Here is a 21,757-nt window from a genome sequence, read left to right on the forward strand (position 1 = left end):
AGACACTATTATAAAACACAGATGTTTTTGTTTATTATTTTGCACCAATTGCATATCAATTCATTCTAAAAAAAGGATTTCATGTCTTTTGTAATTTAATAATAGAATTTGAGATTAATATTTATAAATTCGGTGAATTTTTTGAATTTTTTTGTCTACTTCGTACAAAAGACAGTATATTTTTTTTTTTTTTTCACATCCCGACATATGTTTATGATTTGTTATTGATAAAATGACGCACATGTGAAGTGTAGATGATAAGATTTATGACCGAGAAGACAGTTTGATGAATTATTTCTGAAATTGACCCAATTTATCAACGTTAGGGGTAAAATTGCTCCTGGCTACAAATATTAGGGGTAAAATTGCACCATTTTAGACGTTAGGGGTAAAATTGCTCCTAACCCAAAACGTTAGGGGTATTTTTGCACCTTAACCCTTTATTTAATAAAATATTAATATTTTTATAAATAAATAAGAAAATTAAATATAAAAGAGCAAAATTACAAGGAAATGGTTGGAAAAAAAAGACTATAATATGACGGAAAAAATATAAATTCGAAATGGGCAAGTTTAATATTTTAGCTCAGGGTTAAATGCATCATTAATCCTTGAACTTATATAATTTGTTAAAATGGTCATTCAATTTCAATTTGTTTCAATAAAATCATTAAATTTTGAGTATTGTCTCAAGTTGGTCACTCCACCAATTTCTGCAGTTAAAAGATATCGAAATAATGACATGGATGACACGTCAATACGAATCAACTCAAGTCTAACCGAAACGAAACGTGACAGCCACGTGTCGGTTGTTTTAATGAAAAAACTGATTTACGTGATAGCTAGATGGCGCATAGGTGGATGTCACGTGTGTTTCACTTAGAGGTCCGAGTTGACTCATGATGATGTGTCAACTATGTCATTATTTCGATGTTTTTAAATTAATGAAATTGACAGAGTGACCTAATTGAGATAAAACTCAAAGTTGAATGATTTTATCGAAACAAATTGAAATTGAGTGACTGATCTCGACAACCATATAGGTTGAGGGTAAATTACATCCATGACCACTGAACTTTACCTATTTTAATATTGTGGCTATTGAACTTCAATTCTTAACGGTATGATCACTAAACTTTACAATTTTTAATACGAGTGACCACTCAATTTTAACTAACTCCTCAAAATGACCGTTAACAACCGCTAACGACCTCAAAATAAAAATATTCAAAAATTAAAGTTGTTCAGAACGATTTACCATGAAACTACATTTTTTATTTTCCAAAATCACATTTTTTGAAGCTTTCCCTCTCTAAAAATTCACTCTGCCTCCTAACCAAACAATACCTAAATGATCCCAAAACGAAAATTTTCAAGAATTAAAGTTCCTTCGAATATCATTAACGCTTCAGATTTTTTATTTTTAGGCCATCAATGGTTGTTTAGATGCATTGAGTGACCACCGATATTAAAAAATGTAAAGTTTAATAGTCGTACTTTTAAGAATTGAAGTTCGATGTCGATTGGGTAAAGTTCAGTTGCCATGGGTGTAATTTACCTATAAGTTGAGTAACCAAATCTGCATTTAACCTTTTTAGCTCAATGAAATTGAAGGCAGAAGTCTTTGCCCAGTCTTACTGAGAGAGAAAGAAGAGATACAGAGAGAGAGATGAGTGATTGTCGATCTGCTTCAAATTCTCCTATTGCGTCTTCGTCTTGTAGATTTATCGTCTTAATCGGCACTCTTTTACTGGTTAGCTAGCTTTGTCATTTCACTTTGTTTTTCTTTAATCTGCGGGCTTTCTGAGTCTGGTCGATTTCACGATTAAAGAACGTAATTAGGGTTTCTGATACATCTTCGATGCTTTGATTCTTCTTTTTTATAAGGAATTTTTATGCTTCCTTTGATAGTTTTGTTGTTTGGTAAAATGAGCCAATATGCCCGCAGTTTATCTCCATTTATACTTTTGTTCCTTTTTCGGCCATCTTGATGGAAAGTAGGAATGAATAAATAGTGAAATGAAATTTTTGTTCTGGGACTGTTTGGTATAATGTTATGTATAAACTTAAATTTACTTGTATAGATTACTGATGAATGTGAAATTCTGTTATTTTAGTAATCATAATTTGGTTATTTTTTTTACTCATTAGTTGTTGATTTTCGTATATTTTGTTGAAGCGTTTTATGCTAATATCTCCTTTTATGTGTATTTTTAGTTAGCTGTTACTGGGTCATATGGATCTCCATCTGGAACTCGAAAAACTATCAGGTCGTCAGTGTTTTCTTTGTTCAATATCAAAGAGAAGAGTAAATATTGGAGTGAATCTGTTATTCATGGTGGTATGTTAAACTCTCGTGTTTCTTACTGTGTCTACATGTCTTTAGAATTTCTTGTTGAATTGGCTCTTTCTTTTTTCAATTTTTTAAAAGCAGATTTTGATGACTTGGAATCTTCAACCTCTGGAAAAATGGGATTGCTCAATTACACCAAGGCAGGTAATTCCTTCCATCTTATCTTTTTTTCTGAAAAGAACTTAATTATATACTTTATAATAAGCTTTTCTCATGCCACTTTCAGTAAATTGCTTCTGAATCTATTGAAATTCTAGTTGTGTTTTTTAGTACTCTCTTTTGGTAGTGTTAGCTAGCCTCGTATCAAGACTAGTTCAGAGAGCTTGGTCATTCATCTTCTCTAGCTCCTACTCTACCTTGTGTTAATTGGAGAGAAGAAAAGCAACAAATATTTATAAGGGCAAGGATGTTTTCTAAAATGAATTATTTGATAGTTGCACTTTCAGATGCCATAATATCATCTTAGTCTCTATGGTTCATGAATGATCAAGGAATTAGCACCTGGTTCATCTCTTGCCACCACCCAGTTTGCTTGTTGACAGAGAAACATTCATTTGAAACTTGAGGATTCTTGAGCACATTTAGCAAATAGTCCCATTATATTTAATTCTCACTTGTTTAAATAGTCCCATTATATTTAATTCTCATAGGTTTAAATAGTCCCGTTATATTTAATTCTAGTAGGTTATCTGAAAATAAAATTCCTAAAAATTTATCACCATGCCGGAATTGCTTTCAATTTTTGGAAATTACTATTATGATGGTTAATTTTTTTGTTCATGTAATTTGCTATGCTGTTTGGAGTTGAATTTGATCATGCCCGCTGCTTATAATATATAATTTGGAAAAGCAGGATGCATTGAGGATATTTAAATTTTTGTTGATAGGATTTATTTGTCATTACCATTTCTTGATTTGAATCACAAAGAATGATAATTGAATCTTTTCGATTTCTTATTCTGCATTTCAGGTAATGTTGCAAATTATCTAGCTTTTCAGGAAGTGGATTCTTTGTATCTCCCAATACCGCTGAATTTCATTTTCATAGGATTTGAAGGAAAAGGGAACCAGGGTATATTACTTTTTACCCATCATGATACATACTTGATTATTCTTACCCTCCTAGTTATCCTATTGGCACTTGTTTTAATGATTGGATATATGATGGCTTGCCTTTTCTGTTTTTCTAGATTTCAAACTTAATCCTGAAGAGCTTGAGCGTTGGTTTACGAAAATTGATCACATCTTTGAACATACACGAATTCCACAAATTGGGGAAGTTCTTGCTCCATTTTACAAAATTAGTGTTGACAAAGAGCAACGTCATCATCTTCCAATTATCAGTCACCTAAATTACAAGTAATGGTTTTCCATAATGCATATAGTATTTCAGTTTTATTATTCTTTGCAATTCAAAGTTGCGACATTTTATCTGAATAATCTTGGTTTTTGTGCTTACTTGGAAGATAAATTTGCATGTGCAGTTTTTCAGTGCATGCCATTAAGATGGGTGAAAAGATTACTTCTATCTTTGAGCATGCCATTAATATTTTGGCGCGCAAGGATGATGTGTCTGCCAACAGGTGGAATTCATACACTCCCTGATACTTTCTCTATCTGTTTATTACTCCCCTCTTCCCCCTCCCCTCTCCCCACCCTCCATAATAAAATAATATAAAAGGTCTATTATTATGCTTGTACTGTTGTTGCAACCCTTTTTCCTGCACATCCAAGGGGTCTGGATTGATTATTTACTCATGTTGTATGAATGCTGCATGGTCATGGGACATCATTTGTAAAGTTGCAGTCAACTATTTTTTTTATTTTTTTATTGTAAGATAATTTATAATATTTTGGAGCAAAGCAGATAACTGGGAGGCTTTTTCTTTTTTCATGTAGTGGAAGAAAATGCTATCGTTTTAAGATCAAATGAATGTTTTAAATGAAAACAGCAGTGCTTGTATGAGGAATGAGATTTTTTTTGTTTGAGAAAGTAATGTGCGTTCTTGGTTAATTTAATTCTTGTGAAACCATGTGCGTAATTGTCTTTGATAGAGTTAATAATAATCACCCAAAAACAGCAAAAAGATGGAATACTTGTGTATCAATGATAATAAATCACTAGAAGAGAACTGATAAAAGAAGAAAGCAGTAAGTGGTTAATCATTAGATGCAAGTATTCACAACCCCATAGGAAGATTGATCTTCCCTCTCTACAAAGTAGAACCTCTGCTGATAGTAACGAAACAAGTACTGAATATGCCCTCCCTAAAGAAATGCTTCCTTTCCCCTACAAATACCTTCCAAAATTCTATAATACCCTCCAGCTCATACCCTAGGGTCCTGCCAAAAATAAGTAAGTAGCAGTAGTCTCACTTGGATTCTCTTGCTGTCTTCTGGTGCCTTTCCTGGTGATGGGTGTACACTTTCCATACCCTGGGCCTATTAACATTCTGATCTACGAAATTGGTAGCCCGTTCTCTATCAGTCTTGCAGTTGCATTGTGGGTTCTGATTTTGATAATATCTTTTAGATTTTGTTGTCATTTGTCAAAGTTGCATGCTTTTTATGGATTCTTTCCCACACCAGTTTCTGTATCATGTTATTATGATCACTTCGCATTTATCTTATACCATTTTAAAAAAAATTGTTGCTCATCTCCCTTGTTGAATTTAATAATGTTCCAGTTCGTTGTTGACAGCGATGATGGAGATATCCTTTATCAAGTGGATGTGGACACGATGGGTGTTCTTTTCACTAGCCTTGTAGAATATCTTCAACTTGAGAATGCATATAACATTTTTGTGTTGAACCCCAAACATGACTTGAAGAGATCAAAATATGGCTACAGGTATCTACTTTTTTGACCATATTTTTTCTTTTCCTACATTGAATTGATGCATACAAATAAGATATTTAGAATTTATATCAAATTTAATTTATTAGAGTGGGACTAGATTTTATATCAAATATAGAGGGCGAGCCTTGGCGCAACGGTAAAACGTTGTTGCCGTGTGACCTGAGGTCACGGGTTCGAGTCTTAGGAGCGGCCTCTTGCCAATTAAATTGGCAAGGGAAGGCTTGCCCCCAATACACCCTTGTGGTGGGACCCCTCCCCGGACCCTCGCTCAGCGGGGACGCGTAATGCGACCGGGCCGCCCTTTTTTTTAGAGTGGGACACAATAGTTTACACTCATTCGCGGAAAAAATCAACTTCAATTTAACATTACATCAAACAGTATAGTAATGAATGATAAAAGAACTCAATAACTATTGCATTTATAGATTTTTTTTAGTAGGAGTCAGCTTTTTTTTTTTTTTTTTTTTTATTTTCTAATACAACAACAACAACAATAACAACAAAGCCTTAGTCCCGAAATGATTCGGGGTCGGCTAACATGAACCATCATATAAAACCGTGAAATCAAGTCGTGTCAGCGACATAAATTCTCTCCCTCCACTCCTTCCTATCCACTATCATATTTTCCTCAATCCCCAATAAACTCATATCACTCTCGATCACCCTCTTCCAAGTTTGCATAGGTCTCCCCCTACCCCTCACCATTACATCCCTTTGCCACTCTTTAGTCCTCCTAACCGGCGCATCAAGCGCTCTTCGTCTTACATGGCCAAACCACCTTAGTCGGTTTTCCCTCATTTTATTCTCAATAGATGTAACCCCTACTTTTGTCCTAATTATTTCATTACTCACCCGATTCTTTCTCGTATGATCACACATCCATCTCAACATACGCATCTCCGCCACCGACATCTTATGAATGTGACAGTGTTTCACTACCCAACACTCCGTACCATATAACAGTGTTGGTCTAATTGCCGTGCGGTAGAATTTTCCCTTCAATCTATTAGGCATGCCGGGGTCACAAAGGAAACCCGTAGCACTCTTCCACTTCGACCAACCAGATTTAATCCTATGTGCAACATCTCCATCTACTTCTCCATCCGTTTGGATAATAGACCCTAAATACCGGAAGCAATCCGAGGCCTTGACAACTCTTCCATCCAGGGTGAACAACTTGTTTTCTTTTCCTAGATGAGAGAGATTACAAGATCAAACAGATATATTTACTGTCATGTCTTTTCTGAATGCTTTTGATGTAAAAAGCAAATGTCTTATGTTGAGTTGTTTCATTTTGAAATGACAGGAGAGGTTTATCGGAATCTGAGTTAACTTTTCTGAAGGAGGTATTTTTCCCTCTATATTCTTTGCAATGCATATTTGTTTCCATTCTCTTAACATGATATTACTTACGAAATTCAATTATGATTTAGGATTTACAACAAGTTTGATTGTTGATAGTAGGCTTGGTAAATTTACTTGTATTATGTAATTCTTCAGGGATTTGTTTGTGTTAGGTAATAGTTATTATTGTATTGGTACTGTTCGCACCATTTGTAATATCCACAGAACCGGCTCCAAAATTATGACATTTAACTTTGTCAATGGTTTTTCAGAATAAGAGTTTGCTGGAAAAGATTCTTCAGTCGGGAAGCATTCCTGAAAGTGCTCTTGGTATAAAGCTGTCTGATTTTCTTTGTATTCGTTCCTTTCTTTGAAATGCAAGAAGTTCAAACTGATCTATAGTGCTCCACTTATATGTAAATGTGTTGAATACAATTTGCAGAACTTGAGAAGCTTAAGAGACCTTTGTATGAAAAACATCCAATGGCAAAGTTTGCCTGGACAATAACTGAAGACACTGATACGGTTAGTATTCTTGGAGCTTACAGTCTTAAACGTAACTGATGTATCCTATCTAACATGTCTGCTAAAAACATAGAAATTTTTGGCTTTAGTTTATAAGATTCTCTGGAAATAGTAGTATTTACTAAAACCTAATAAACTAGAGAGAGATTTCTTAGTTATCATGTTTGAGTTTTGGAAGATTTATGTTGTATTATTTATTTGTGAGTGTTGTGTTGGTTTTGGCTCTTAATTGACTTTGCAATCACTCCAACGGACTTTATTTGCAAATCTCTCTCTCTTTTTTTTTATTTAATTGGTTATGTCTCAGTGAGTTGGTCGTTAGTTGAACATTCTCTTAATTATTGAACACTAATTTTCTGTAATTTGCATAGAAAATTATATGATGGATATGGTCTTTGATGAAGAATTTAGTTTATTATACTGGAGTTTGTCTTCATAGATTGAAGAGAACAGTGGCCGAAAAAGGCCAGTTTAATTTATTTGGAAAATGGTTAGGAATTTACTACTTAACTGAATAGATTAATAGGCAATTACTTGTCTCCATTTATTTAAAATCTTGCTTTTCTTTGTTCTTTTTTGTGCTTGGTCTTTTGATGGTGGAGAGCATCTGGATATTATTGTAGAGAGTTTTTTAGATGAACAATATGTTTGTATTACTGTCTACTAAGTTAAATATCTAGGTGGTTCCTTTATACATTTGATGCTTCTGATTGCAAATTTCAAAACAGCGCATCTACTTTTCCAGTCAATTGAAAAGATGGACTATAGAAGTGCTTGACTCAGGTGGTGTTTGATAAAACTGAAAATTAAGTATTGGAAAAATAAGTAATGAATTTTGTAAATTCTGAAAGTATTAAATGGTCTAACTGTTTGATAAATACTAAACTTAAGCTCTGAATTTAAAAATAGGAGTTGATAATGTTCAACTTAAAATATTAAGTTAAATATTTTGACTTACCACCAGAATAAGTGATTTTTTACTTGACTTAAATTTTTAAGTGGTGTTATCAAACAAGCTAAAAACCAACAAGCTCTTAATCTATTAATTTTAAGTGTTGTAATAGGTTATCAAACAGGCCCTAAATAAGGGATGGAAGAGTTCTTTTGCATTACAATGCCATATTATTAAGTTATACGTTTTTGTAATTATCTCAGGATGAGTGGTATAATATTTGTTTGAATGCTCTCAACAATATCGAGAAGCTATATCTAGGGAAAGATATTTCCGATATCATTCAGAGTAAAGTTCTTCAGGTATATTCTCCTCTCTCCTTCTTCCATCCTTTTTTTTTCCATAAATAGCATACAGAATGAAGAACAAAGATACAAAGTTCGAGGCTTGCATGTTTTTTGTAACTAAAATGTTCTTGGCGTTTCTCTTTTCATTTAGTTACTGAAAAGGAAGAATGAAGATTTTAAACTTCTGGAGAAGGAGGTGAAAACGGGGGGCTTCAGTGATATTCATGCAGAATGCCTTACTGATACATGGATTGGAAGGGAAAGGTTCTCTCTCTCACACAAGCATTCACATACGTCTCATGAAGGCTTCATGACTAACACTTGCTCTTTCAGGTGGGCTTTCATTGATTTAACAGCTGGTCCTTTCTCTTGGGGTCCTGCTGTTGGTGGAGAAGGTGTGCGGACAGAAATAAGTTTACCTAATGTGACAAAAACCATTGGTGCAGTTGCAGGTAGAACTGCTAGCTGATTTCAAGTAGTAGTAATTATGTTATTTTGAGGGACAGTTCAACCATATAATAATGTGAAGTGCATATGACTTGATCAATTCATGTTTTTTTAATGAGATGAAACTTCTCATGAGCGGGAAAGAATGACTACTTAATGCACACATTAAACGTAAAACAACACTGAAACTGGACCCGAAAGTAATGCTTGTCAATTGAACTGGATAGTACTTGAAGCCCTTTAAGCTCAACTGCTCAAGCCTTGAGAAGCCAAGAGAACTGGACTAAGACACTGGTCTTAAGGTCCTTGAAGCTGAAGCCTGGAAGAGGCAGAAAACTGCTTTCCTGCAGAAAAATAATTGACAACCTTTGGTTATAATATATCATATGATCCTTACTTTTGATCTAAATGCTCTATAATTAATACCATAAAAAAGTAGGCACAGTTCCTAGGATTTTTAGCACCTTTCTTCCAAACTCCTCCACTGTAGACTTACAGAATTTCTTCAAGAATTTGGACTCATTCAAATTTTCTTTAGAGTGATAATTAGGCTGTTTGAAATATTCTAAGGCGTCTCAACATATATGACATGTGAGAAGGAAACTGCACTCTGCATTACATTTAAATCAGGAGAACCAGCCCTTGCTAGGATGCTGTTTGTGCAACTGTAATTATTAGAATGTACACCCTTAGTAGAATAATGCTGACAAATGGAACTGGAGAAAAATCAGTGATGTTTATTGTGGAATTAGATGGTTTATCAGTCTAAATCAGGAACATTTTCGTGATTCTCTGGTACGCTGGAGCAGCAATCTGGATCTTCTTTGGAGTTCTTATCCTAGAGTTCTATTTGAGCACTTAGTTTAGTAAGTCATGATGTTCTTTATAACTTCTTTTGCAGGATTATAAATCTTTTAGAGAATTAGGATTAGCATGAGTCATATGTCATGTCGCTCTAGGATTAATTAGTCTCTCTTAATATCAACATTTAGGTTTGATTCAGTTTATATAGTTTCTACGAATTGTTCTTCTTCATTTATGTCATACAATTCTCTCCTTAGATGTGATCCATATAGTAACATTTGGTATGATGCATAAGGATATCTAGTTTTTGCATTTATTTCTTTTCTACCATACACCAACCCTTTTAGTTTTTTTAATTGTTTGCTTAGCTTCCTATTGGTTCTACTTATCATATAAACCTAAAATAAGAAACTTGCAACTCTCTTTCATCAGAAAACAACAAACCTATGCTGCAATGGTCCTCCAAATTGATGGATGTCCAATTTTATTACATGAACGGAAGAAACAATTATGAGAATCTTTCTTGTCTCTTTGCACTTGTGAATTGTAGATGCGTTGAGTTTCCATACTTGTTGCCCTTGTTTTTTTCTTATGTGAAGTGTGCTTTACCTTCCTTAGAACAAAATTAGTCTTTCTGCAAATTAGTTTCTTCATTTTTCCACCCTGTGCCTAATTATTAGATGGTTGCGGTAAAAGGAAAAGCAATTTTTGTCATTATTTTTAATTGCCTCGTGTGTTTTACCTACCATAGACTAATATGAATCACTATAATGAGAATGGAGGTTCAATTACATACCGATTTTTATTGTTCAACAATTCTAGGGAACATGCAAAATTTAAGGTGAAGGAAATTGAAATAGCGTTTTTGAATGACAATTGTGTATGATGTACTATTTGCAGATATGAGGAACAACTTTTGAATGACTTGCCTGAACAAATTAATTGGAATTGGAATTTGAATTGGGGTCGTGATTTGAAGTCCATGACCATGAGACTTAAAACATTGTTTATCTTTTTTAGTTTTTGGTTTGACATTTAGATCCTTATACATTTTGGTCTTTGTCTATTTCTTGTAAGGGATTTAATCTTGGTAGAACCAAACTTCTAGGAGGTTAATGTAGACACTCCGGACACTCCAAAATAAGTGTCCCCACTTTTTTTTTTTTTTTTTCATATGGGGACATGTCTTTTGAGTTAATTAAGTAGAATATAAGGTCTTTTTGAATAATTTTACAAAAAAGGGGTTGATTGATATTATGATATATAAAAAAAATAAAAATAAAACCCTAATTAAAAAAAAAGAAACCAAAATCTAGAGAAAAGAATATTGCAACCGCTACTTTTTTGGTAGTTTAAATAGATTGAAGTATTAAATGTTTCTTTTTGATGAATTAATGACTTATTATGGATGTTATTTATGGTTTGTAATGGCTAATGAATGTCGGTGTCCCTGCCGTACCCGTGTCTCACATTTTTTAAAAATGTCGTTTGCTGCACCTGTACAATATATATATATATATTTGTAATCATTATGAAGTTTATGACATTTATGAAATCAAATTGATTCATTGAGGTTCTCTTTGAGAGCTTCTCTTGTGTTCTTTGGGGCACTTCAATTGAACAATCGGTTATCTTTCTTGATTATTTGAGACTGGATTCAAGTCTTTGCAACTTAGGTTTGCAAGGGTTGGCCCTAGTTCATTAGCTTTCTTGGGGATTCAGATCTCGTTATGGGTTTTCTAGGATCCGTTCCTGCTAGGTTTGCATCACACTATATGTGCTTTCTCCATTTTGTCCGATCACTAAATTTTTTCATTGTGTTATGTGCTCAATGCTAGCTATTCTAATGATTATTATGTTTGTAAGTTCAAATGTTCTATTTTTAATTGATGAGAATTATTATGCGTTCTTCAATCAATGTTTTGCCCTGACCATCAGGTTTTCCAATTTCCAATACATAATATGTCTTTCTTTGTGTATCCAGAGATTTCGGAAGATGAAGCCGAAGATCGGTTGCAAGATGCAATCCAGGAAAAGTTTGCAGTATTTAGTGATGTATGTATCAGATGCATTATAATAAGTGTGGAATTATGTTTGACGTACTTATAGTAGTGCTTTTTGGAGTCAAACCAGTTAGTTTTACCTCTCCTTGGTGGGATTAAATATAAAGTTCTGCTATAATATTTAATTTGTTTCACAATTAATTCTATAATATTTTATTTTAACAACCTGATAGCTGAAGCTAGCATAGTGGTATGATTAGTTGTTTTTGTCAGTTCCATTGAACTTAATTATATGGACTGGAGGCTCATTTATGGTATCCCAAAAAATTATAATCAGTCTTTCTTCTCTTATATTTGTAAAATAAGAATTTAATAAGTAGTTTACTGGTTTCCAATTTGCAATACATATTACTTTTTTAACATTCAGGTGGATCTTGTTAGGTCCCTTCCTCGCACATAGGAGAGAGAAACAACTGTAAAATGGATCTTTAAGAAGGTGCTAGATTGTCAAGTGTAGTAGTTCTGAAATTTTGTGCAGCTAGGGAATTTATTGATATGTTAGTGTATTAGGCATGCATCCATCTATATATATCTTTAGTTTGCTTTCATTATTGTTTCTGGCAAAACTGAAGCATCGGTTTATAAATTATTATTTTTGATTTGTTATGTTAGTCAGAGAAGCTATAGAGCTATTTAAGGTTTTTATTGCTCATTTTTTTTTCTTTCAAATGATCACAGAAAGATCATCAAGCAATTGATATTCTTCTGGCGGAGATTGATATTTATGAGCTTTTTGCTTTCAAACACTGTAAGGGAAGGAGAGTGAAGCTAGCCCTTTGTGAAGGTAATCTTATATGTTGACTGATACGATATCTGGATTTACAAACCTCCTCTAATTCCGATATTTATGATCTCAGAACTTGATGAGAGAATGCAGGACTTGAAAGGTGAGCTCCAGTCTTTTGAAGGTGATGAATCTGATGAAAATCATAAAAAGAAGGCTCTAGAAGCATTGAAACGAATGGAGAACTGGAATATTTTCACTGACAGTCATGAGGTAGACCACTTTGTATTTCCATATTTATATGGTGTATCTTATTTGACTTGTGAAGTAAAATAAAAAAATAAACTAAAAAAAACCTGAAATGCTCATTTTTATGTTCTGTTGCGAGACTTTGGTATTGGATTACAAAGACTGTTTATCCTGGAATCCATTGAAGTGGTTCTTTTATGAATATTGCATTTCTTTATTGCTATTTAGTTTTCATTACATACTGTTTTAGTTCTTGACCAACTAAAGTGTCATTCAGAAAAATAATGCAACTTGGCATTTTGTCCCCTTTTTGACCCCAGGATTTGACAGATAATAGTTTACTTGCTTGATAGGATATTTTATTGTATGTTTCCTATGTATTATAACTGCATAAAATGGTTAACCTGTCATTTCTTTGAATTTGAAAATTTGTTCTTTTTTAACATTTTACTTTTTTCTACCAGGAATTTCAGAACTACACAGTTGCACGTGATACATTTCTAGCACATTTAGGTGCGACACTTTGGGGGTCAATGAGACATATAATATCACCATCAATTGCTGATGGTGCTTTCCACTATTATGAGAAGATATCCTTTCAGTTGTTTTTCATCACACAGGAGGTCTGCTGTTTATTCTCTCTCTCTCTCTCTTTTCCTTCCTGGCCAGTTTCTTATATAGTTAATTTTTGCAGAAAGTTAAGAATGATAAACAGCTACCTGTGGATATCAAGGCTCTCAAGGATGGGCTTTCTTCTTTGCTTTTGCCTTCACAAAAAGCTATGTTCAGCCACAACCTGTATGTATTGTGTATTGTTGGTTGCCTTTGAATTTTATGCTCCATATGCATCATTACTTTGTAAACTAATGGTATCTTGTCGTCTTGTATTTATGCTATTTTCAATGATTTCCAACATGTTTAGCATGCATAAATTTTAGGAAATTGGTTTTTCATTTCAACTTATATAAATTGCAAAGCTGTTTGTAGATTACCACTTTCAGAGGATCCTGCTTTGGCAATGGCCTTTTCGGTTGCACGACGAGCAGCAGCTGTTCCATTATTACTTGTTAATGGAACATACAGAAAAACTATTCGGAGCTATCTTGATTCCTCTATCCTTCAATATCAGTTGCAGAGGTTGAGTGAGCATGCTTCTCTCAAAGGTTATCTATCAACTTAGTCTGCTCATGTCATCTTTATTTTCAAAGTGATGATATATATATATATTTATAACTTTATAGTGAGCCTCAATGCAATGGTATAGTTGTTTTTTAGTGACCTGACCCCAATGCAACATGCTTTAAGCTGTGGAAACAGTCAAATGTCTGCATCAATAAGATTTTTCATTCTCATTTCAAATTGAGGAAAATGTAAGAGTTTAAGAATCACAAATATTCAAGTGATGGCATTTGGTGAAAGACAGTGAATTGAATCAATCTATTTTTTTTTCTGAAGGGCTTGACAAAAGCCTGGTCGCTTGAGAAAATAGAGTTTATTTTAGCTATTGATATATATCTCCAAGGTATTGGTACTTGTGAAGCCAACTTTGAATATCTTGCCTAGCTTTAGGTGGGAAGGAAAGCATGCGATTTAGAGTTGCCATATGTCACTTCATTCTAATAAGATCGGAGGTCCTCGTGTGATGATTAACAATAGGGATCTGCATCAGCCAGTTTGGTTCACTAACTGAACTAAACCAAATACCATAAACTAACTAATGAAACCAAATTGAGCCTTTGTCATCACCTTGCTCAAGTAATCAATATCATATTTATACATAAAAAACATGGATAGTTAGTACTTATATGTAATTGCCAAGTTAGAAGCTTCATGAACAAATGGAGACTACTAATTTAGAACGCTCATTAACAAACAAACAAACAAAAAGATCATTAAGGCTTGTCTTCAAGAATTTGTTAAAAACGAAACTTTTCTTTTGGATCAACGAATAAAGTATCATTTGCCAAACAGTGAATCAGAATGCCCAGAAACAACTCTAGAAAGAAGTTTCAACTGAAGAATTTACAGAAAAGCAAAAAATCAATGATTAGAAGTATTATATAGGGTTACTTATAGCCTAAAATCTAATAGGATACCAGTTCTCCTAACCTTAATTCTAATTTAGCTGGCGTGGATGCGTTTCATCAACGATTCTTGCTTTGGGTCATGAAGATCTAATGCCTAATATTTAATGCTTTGCCAATTTGCTCACTCATTTTAGATCTGTCTCTGTTCTTTCATACGTGGTTGCTTCTCTGCCCTATTCTCTGTTTCAGGAAGTGTTAATAGAATGTCTATGCTTCTACTAAGGATGCATCCACCACTTTGTACCTTGTATATATCTTATTCATTTCGATTATATGCCTCTCAAATTATCTTTCCAGCAGCTGCTTTGCCCCTCTTAACAAATGCACCCATTCAGGATTTCATTCTCTTTTTACTGAGTTTAACGTCCTAATTTCTTCTGAGCGGATTTTGTGTATAGGATGTATGATCCAACATACTTTGTCATGCATCGTAGATGTCTATTTACATGTAGTTTGTGAAAACTCACAGTTTGAACCATATCATTAGATTAAGGCCCAGTCTTGCTGCTCTGTTTCAACCATTTAGTTTCAATGTATTCTTGGCTCCCAATTTCAAGTTAAACTGAAATTGGGATGGAAGTTCAAAACACACATAGGAGTTACATGCTAAGAACGTTGTTATGGTAATTTTAAAAATAGGACTGGATAATGGTGAAGAGAGTATTGTGTATGGATGCAGCCAAATGTTCATAGGAATTAGCTTGGTTTCTTATGGGAACCAGCTTGTGGACAACAGCTAGAATATTCGAAGATCAATGGTATATGTGAATAGATCTAATTTCTTGAATAAATAACTGGATGAAGCTTTATCACTGGTTATTGGTTCTGTGATTCTTGAAGAGAAAGACATGGTAAAATATCTTAGGAAGAAGGACTTTTGTTTCTCTTTATGCTTCATTTTTCTTTTTTTGGTCCTTTTTCTCTATGAATAGGACTCTTAAGTATCTATGATACTTTGTTGTATCAATTTATCATAGAGGAACTTCCAGCTTCGTAACTATTTGAATAAAAACAAGATTTGATGTGGTTGTGTCCTATTACACCAGAAAACATCTATTTTGTCCAAATAGTCTGATACTTGTGCAAGGAAGTTTCATTTTTCTGGGAGAATCTGAGTGGATTTTTTTTTTTTTATTTTTTTTTTTTATCTTTTGCATGCAGAAATTTAGTATGTAGTAATATGTAAGGATTCTGAATCAAAGTGTTCTGCGAATTTGGACAAGTAAAGTTGAAATGGGATAATTTGACACTGATCAAAAGTCCAAGGGACACTATGACCCTTTCTGCTTGAGATTTGTTGGTAAATTAAGTTGTCAATGTGTAGGCTAAATTCTATGGTTAGAGATTCAAATATTACTCCTTTTGTTGAGGATGATTCATATTTCAGTTGTTAAAAATGCACAGTAAGTCGTAACTGTTCCTAGTCATTGTAATTAAATTTCCTTTTTTCAAATGTTATCTTATGGGACTGGGTTATTGTTGCACTGTTGAAGCTTGTATTATTTGTTAGGACTGGTTTCATATGTGTACTTGATGAATCTAGTACAGTTATTTCTTTCGATTTTTGATTGCTTAAACTTTTATCTACTCTGTGAAGGGTTATTTATGCACTGTTTCTTAGCAAGTTTGCATAAGAATTATATTACATAACCTCATTCAAGCCAAGTTAAACTTCTCTGCACTTGAAATGATACAGGAGCTCATGCCCACAGCAGATCTACACTTGAAGTTCCTATCTTTTGGTTCATTCATGGAGAACCATTGTTGGTTGACAAGCATTATCAAGCAAAGGCTCTTTCTGATATGGTTATTGTTGTCCAGTCGGAGTCATCATCCTGGGAAAGCCATCTTCAGTGCAATGGCCGATCACTCTTGTGGGATTTGAGGTTAGAGCGAGGTTCATTTTAAATTTTTAATCAGTTTGTTATCAAGCATCTATTTTAGCTCCTTGTTCTCTAGAGAAGTTTCACAAAACAACAGGATATGGTGATTTTGAGCAGGCTGATTATCAGACGTTCTCATCTATCAGTTTCCTTGAAGAACTTGTTATCGACCATATCTTCTATATGCTGTAAAATTTTCATTTTGATTTTATTTAAGTTTCCCATTCCCTGCGGGAAACACTTGCTTACTCTTGGACAGTTCACTTTCTTCCTATGTTGCACGGAAATGGAAATGGAAATGGAAATTGGAAATGTAAACAGAAACGTAAGAAAATTTAGCTAGGAAACCGTAATGGAAAAGAAACGGACATGAAATGCAGAAACACTAGGGAAGAAGAGTTTCCGTGCAACATAGCTTCTTCTAAGCTCTGAAGTGGAAATGAACTATAATTGTTGAGGGAAGCCATTTCTAGGATGAAGAGAACCAGTAGCAATATCTTTTCTAGTATATTTGGGATTATCATGTTTTACTTTTAACCAAAATTTTTGAGGTCTAACCTTTTTTGGTATATGCCCTCCCCCCTTAACTCAGGAGGCCTATAAAAGCTGCCATGGCTGTTGTTTCTGAACATCTGTCCGGTTTACTTCCCCTTCATATTGTCTACAGCCGTGCCCATGAAGCTGCAATTGAGGTATTTAGTGTTTACAAATACTTAATGTACTTCATTTGCATACCTACTTGATAACATGATGATGATACTCTTTGAAGCTGTTTGTCTTCAGAAAACACATATTAATGATTCAGGTTGCACTTTTGGATGATATTCCACCCGAGTTTCACCCATAGCATGTTTATCTTTTTTGTCCCTGAGATTCTCAAGGGTTGATATGTAGTTTGTTCTACAGATTCATGCATCTTATTTGATTCTTGTGCTTGGCAATTTCTTGATCCTCTGGATAAAGCCATATTGATTGTATGATGATGTTATGGATTTTAATAGGACTGGACGTGGTCTGTGGGATGCAATCCTTTTTCCGTAACTTCTGGAGGCTGGCAAATATCACAGTTTCAATCTGATACGATTGCTCGGAGCTATGTCATCACAAGTTTAGAAGAGTCAATAGAACTGGTCAATTCAGCCATTCGTCGCCTACTTATGGAGCGTACATGTATCCTTTTGGTTTCGTACCAAATCAGTTAGTGATACTATATATTCTTTGCTGCAACAGCCAAGTATCTCATAACATTCACCAACTATTATGCAGTGTGGTTTTGTAGCAAATCAGTTAGTGGTATTTTATATTCTATGCAGCGATGGACAAGCAGCTCGTAACATTCACCGACTATTTTGCAGGAACTTTTTGTTATACTGCTTTTCAAGTCATATTTATCTTCATCTGCTTGCTATTAGGCATTTTGCAGTCATCCTTCCGTGCATCTAGTTTTCTTTTAGAATCAATAGGAGTTCGTACTGAGGACGTGGTTTGATTGGGAGATATCAAATCAATTAAGAATTTGCTAACATATTTCAGGCAATGTTATCCGTTGCCATAAATTCCGAGGTTGTCAATATTCTGACACTTCCGTTTTCTAGTTCTGCTAAATGTTGATGCCATTGTGGAGACTTAACTGATATAACTAGCTGAAAAGACCTTCAGACTCTTTCAGTCTCAAGAGCGGGAGCTTGTAAACAAGTATAACTATGTTGTTAGCCTATGGAGAAGAGTGAGTATCTTTTTAATATTATTTGAAATTCCTAGTAAGTGATTTAAAAATATATAATTTGTTTCGGTTTATGTTTTCAGATCTCAACCATTTCTGGAGAATTGCGCTATGTGGATGCCATGCGACTTCTGTATACCTTAGAAGATGCTTCCAAAGGGTTAGGCCCTAGTAATTATAATACATCTTTGCCGTAGGATCACAGAAGCTGGACAGCCAAACTTCTTAGCATTTTTTGTTGTTGTTTAATGCATAGTTGTTAAAGGCGCGCCTCATAGTTATTAAAGGCGCACTAAGGCACAAGGGGGGTCCTGGAGCCTCGGTGCAAGGCGCAACTTAAGGCGCGCGCCCGAGCGACTCGAGGTGCACAAAAAAAAAATTATAAATAATCACAAATAGTCAAATATCAACGATAAAACCATAAAATGCATGAGTTAAGTTCTAGTTAGCTACTAAGGCATAATCATAAACTCATAATTCCGATTTAAAAGTTAAAACTAAAGAAAACTCTAATAGTCTTGACTCTAGAAAACAACTAATCTTTAACTTCCTAGTCTTCCTTCCTAATCTTCATCGGAATCATAATCATCATCAACCCTGATAGATGGAAGCACCATGTCTGTTGCGATATGTGGAGTAAAAACTATCGATCTTTGTCTGTCTCTGCTTTTCTTTTATTTTCTGAACTTAAAAACCCCTGAAATACCCCAACCCTAAAATACCCTCAAAACCCTAAAACCCTCAACCCTAAAAATACCCTAAAGTACCCTAAGGTAGCCGAGGCGCGCCAAGGCGCGCGCCTAGTGCCTGGCTTAAGGCGCACTAAGGCACGCGCCTGACTGACCGCACCCGCCTTTGGGCTCCAGAGGCGCTAAGGCTGGAGCCTTAGCCGAGGCGCGCCTTATGCAAGGCTCAAGGTAGTGAGCCTTGATTGCAGAAGGCGAGGAAGAGTTTAAAAGGCTCTCGCCTGGGCTTCGGAGCCTGAGTCAAGGCGCGCCTCAGTAACATATACTGTTTTCACTATTTTTTTTTTGTTTTATACCGTTTTATGCAAACAAATGGTTGATTAATTTCAACCACTAATCTAATTTAAATAAACTTAATCTTAACCCTTGATCTAAATAAGAAAGAGACGTAAATATAGAAAGACTAGAGAGGGATTAAGAGCAGAGTCACGTAACGAATAGTCTCCACTCAAACAGAAACTGGGCGATTGGCAATGAATGGTTATTAGTTTAGTAGCCTTACTTAGGTACTTAGGTTAAAACGTTAAGTATATGTTAACGTCTCTATGAAGTATGAACTTAACTTGGTATTTTTGGTAGAGCTGTAATCGAGCCGAGCCGAGCTTTGACCTGCTCAAGCTCGGCTCGCTATAAAATTAACGAGCTCGAGCCCGAGCCGAGCTTGCTATAAAATTAACGAGCCCGAGCCGAGCTTTGGCTTGCTCAACGAGCTCGAGCCGAGCTTTGAGCCCAAAATCCTCTTTTGACTTGGTTCATTAAGAAAATTATCTAACCATGAATTGTTTGTGAGTAAATCGTTAATTATATTTGTGAAGTTTGCTCGCAAATAACTCTTTAATTGTGTACATGAACAAGCTCACAAGCAAAGTTCGTGAATAAATAAACAAGATGCTTACAAATAGTTCGTCTATTACTCATTTATTATGTTTGTGAACGCTCATCTAATAGCAAATGAAATAATATTAAGTTTAGATATTTGTGAACTAACACAAAACTATATAGTTTCTACAAAACTAAAATGCTCGTGAGCTTTTGAGTCGAGCTTTGACCTGCTCAAGCTCGGCTCGTTTACGACCGAGCCAGTAAATCGTGCTCACGAGCGGCTCGTTTACAAATCGAGCCGAGTCGAGCCGACCACCGAGCCGCTCATGAGCGGCTCAGCTCATTTACAGCCCTAATTTTTGGCATTTAGTATTACACTTTTATGTGGTTTTGTCTTGTTTATGTGGGTCATAAGTGTGTTTTTTTGGTTTATGCTTTAACTAGTAATTAGAGATATCAAATATTGATATGATTTAACTAGTAATAGATAGAGTGTATATATATATATATATATATATATTAAGGATAAGGTATCAAAACAGACTTATGGTTTTTGGGGAAGTATCAATTTAGGCTCTACGTACAAAATAGCACCAATTTGGGCTTAACATTTAAAAAAGGGTACAAATTTAGGTCTCGATAACGGAACGTGACACGTTATTCGTATTATTCCGTTAAGTTCCGATTTTCTCTCCAATCTCCACATACAATTGAAAGAGGAGTGATGTGTCACGTTCCGTTATGGAGGCCTAAATTGGTACAATTTTTTAAAAGTTAAGCACATATTGGTGTTATTTTGTACGTGGAGCCTAAATTGATACTTCCCCAAAAACCATAGGTCTATTTTGGTGGTACCTTATCTCTCTATTTTATTTTCTGTGTCTCATGTTCCTCAGGCGCGTGTCTTGCATTGTACGTTGATCTTAGGCTCCATGACCCCTTATTGCCTTAGTGTGCCTTGTGCCTTTAACAACTATGGTTTAACGAATCTTAAATGCTAACAGCTCAGTCTTGGGAGAAGCATTATACGTGTAGCCGTTCCTGTCGGATGTGCTAACCTACTGTTTTGATTTGTGCAGGTTCTCTGATCAAGTAAATGCAACTATAGCTCTACTTCATCCAGTCCACTGCGCAACAGAGAGGAATGTGCATGTGGTATTCGATATGACAACAATTCCGGCTTTCGTAACTGTTGTCGGTGTTCTTTATTTCGTATTGAAGCCGAGACGACAAAAACCTAAAATTAATTGAGATAAAATGGAGGAGAAAACGGAGTTTAGCTGGGGAACGATTATGGAACTTATACCGGAACATGTATACACATTTTTGTTGTGTTTTTAGGCAGGAAAGGTTATATTCAAACCCCGGGTCGTAAATTACAGAGCAAACTAGGAATGAGAGTGCAGCTGAAGTTAAATTAGCACTTGGGGTATTTGTATTTTCTGACCTTATAGTTGATATTAAAATGGTGTTATTTTGTATGTTAGGGTTAAATTGACACTTTTCTAATAGTTTTGGGGCTATTTTGGTATTTTTTTTGTGCTTTCATATGATTGTCATTGTGTTGCGAGAAGATAATTTAATTTAATTTTTGGATAAGGTGTAAACATGCTCTTATTCTTGATAGTTAAGAGTAATTTTACCATAGCGTGGGCAACTAAGAGCAATTTTACTGCTAATAGTGACAAGTTGAGTCAAGTTGAACGGGGATAAATTTGTTACCATTTCTGTCCTCACGGGGATCTTCATTACCCGTTTACAAATATTCCAAAACCTTTTCCCCATTCTTCATTCCTCGCGAGGAATCATTGTTTATGTTTAAATAAAATAGTAATGCCTAAAACTTCTAGAATTAGTAGTTAGTAATACTAAGTATCAATAATCATTC

The 21,757-nt window shown here is 34.7% G+C and overlaps 1 protein-coding gene across 3 annotated transcripts; it reads left to right on the forward strand.

The window, feature by feature from the left end:
* Positions 1–1,608: 1,608 nt before the first annotated feature.
* LOC136235478 (uncharacterized) lies at positions 1,609–21,380 on the forward strand. Of its 3 annotated transcripts, none has more exons than XM_066025173.1 (25): positions 1,609–1,753; positions 2,218–2,341; positions 2,432–2,497; positions 3,324–3,425; positions 3,544–3,712; positions 3,838–3,936; positions 5,055–5,204; positions 6,520–6,559; positions 6,830–6,887; positions 7,000–7,082; positions 8,238–8,336; positions 8,473–8,585; positions 8,655–8,773; positions 11,557–11,627; positions 12,314–12,419; positions 12,493–12,632; positions 13,073–13,231; positions 13,303–13,406; positions 13,596–13,771; positions 16,392–16,581; positions 17,171–17,270; positions 17,580–17,748; positions 18,222–18,304; positions 18,385–18,461; positions 20,949–21,380. In XM_066025173.1, the coding sequence occupies exons 1-25, from the start codon at positions 1,670–1,672 to the stop codon at positions 21,118–21,120; spliced, it is 2,853 nt and encodes a 950-aa protein (XP_065881245.1). In that variant the 5' UTR covers positions 1,609–1,669; the 3' UTR covers positions 21,121–21,380. The 3 variants fall into 3 exon arrangements, with proteins under 3 accessions (XP_065881245.1, XP_065881246.1, XP_065881247.1); XM_066025174.1 differs by having other exon boundaries at positions 2,435–2,497; XM_066025175.1 differs by having other exon boundaries at positions 2,218–2,338; positions 2,435–2,497.
* Positions 21,381–21,757: the final 377 nt, after the last annotated feature.

This window comes from Euphorbia lathyris, chromosome 7 (genome assembly GCF_963576675.1).
Source record: "Euphorbia lathyris chromosome 7, ddEupLath1.1, whole genome shotgun sequence".
NCBI lineage: Eukaryota > Viridiplantae > Streptophyta > Magnoliopsida > Malpighiales > Euphorbiaceae > Euphorbia > Euphorbia lathyris.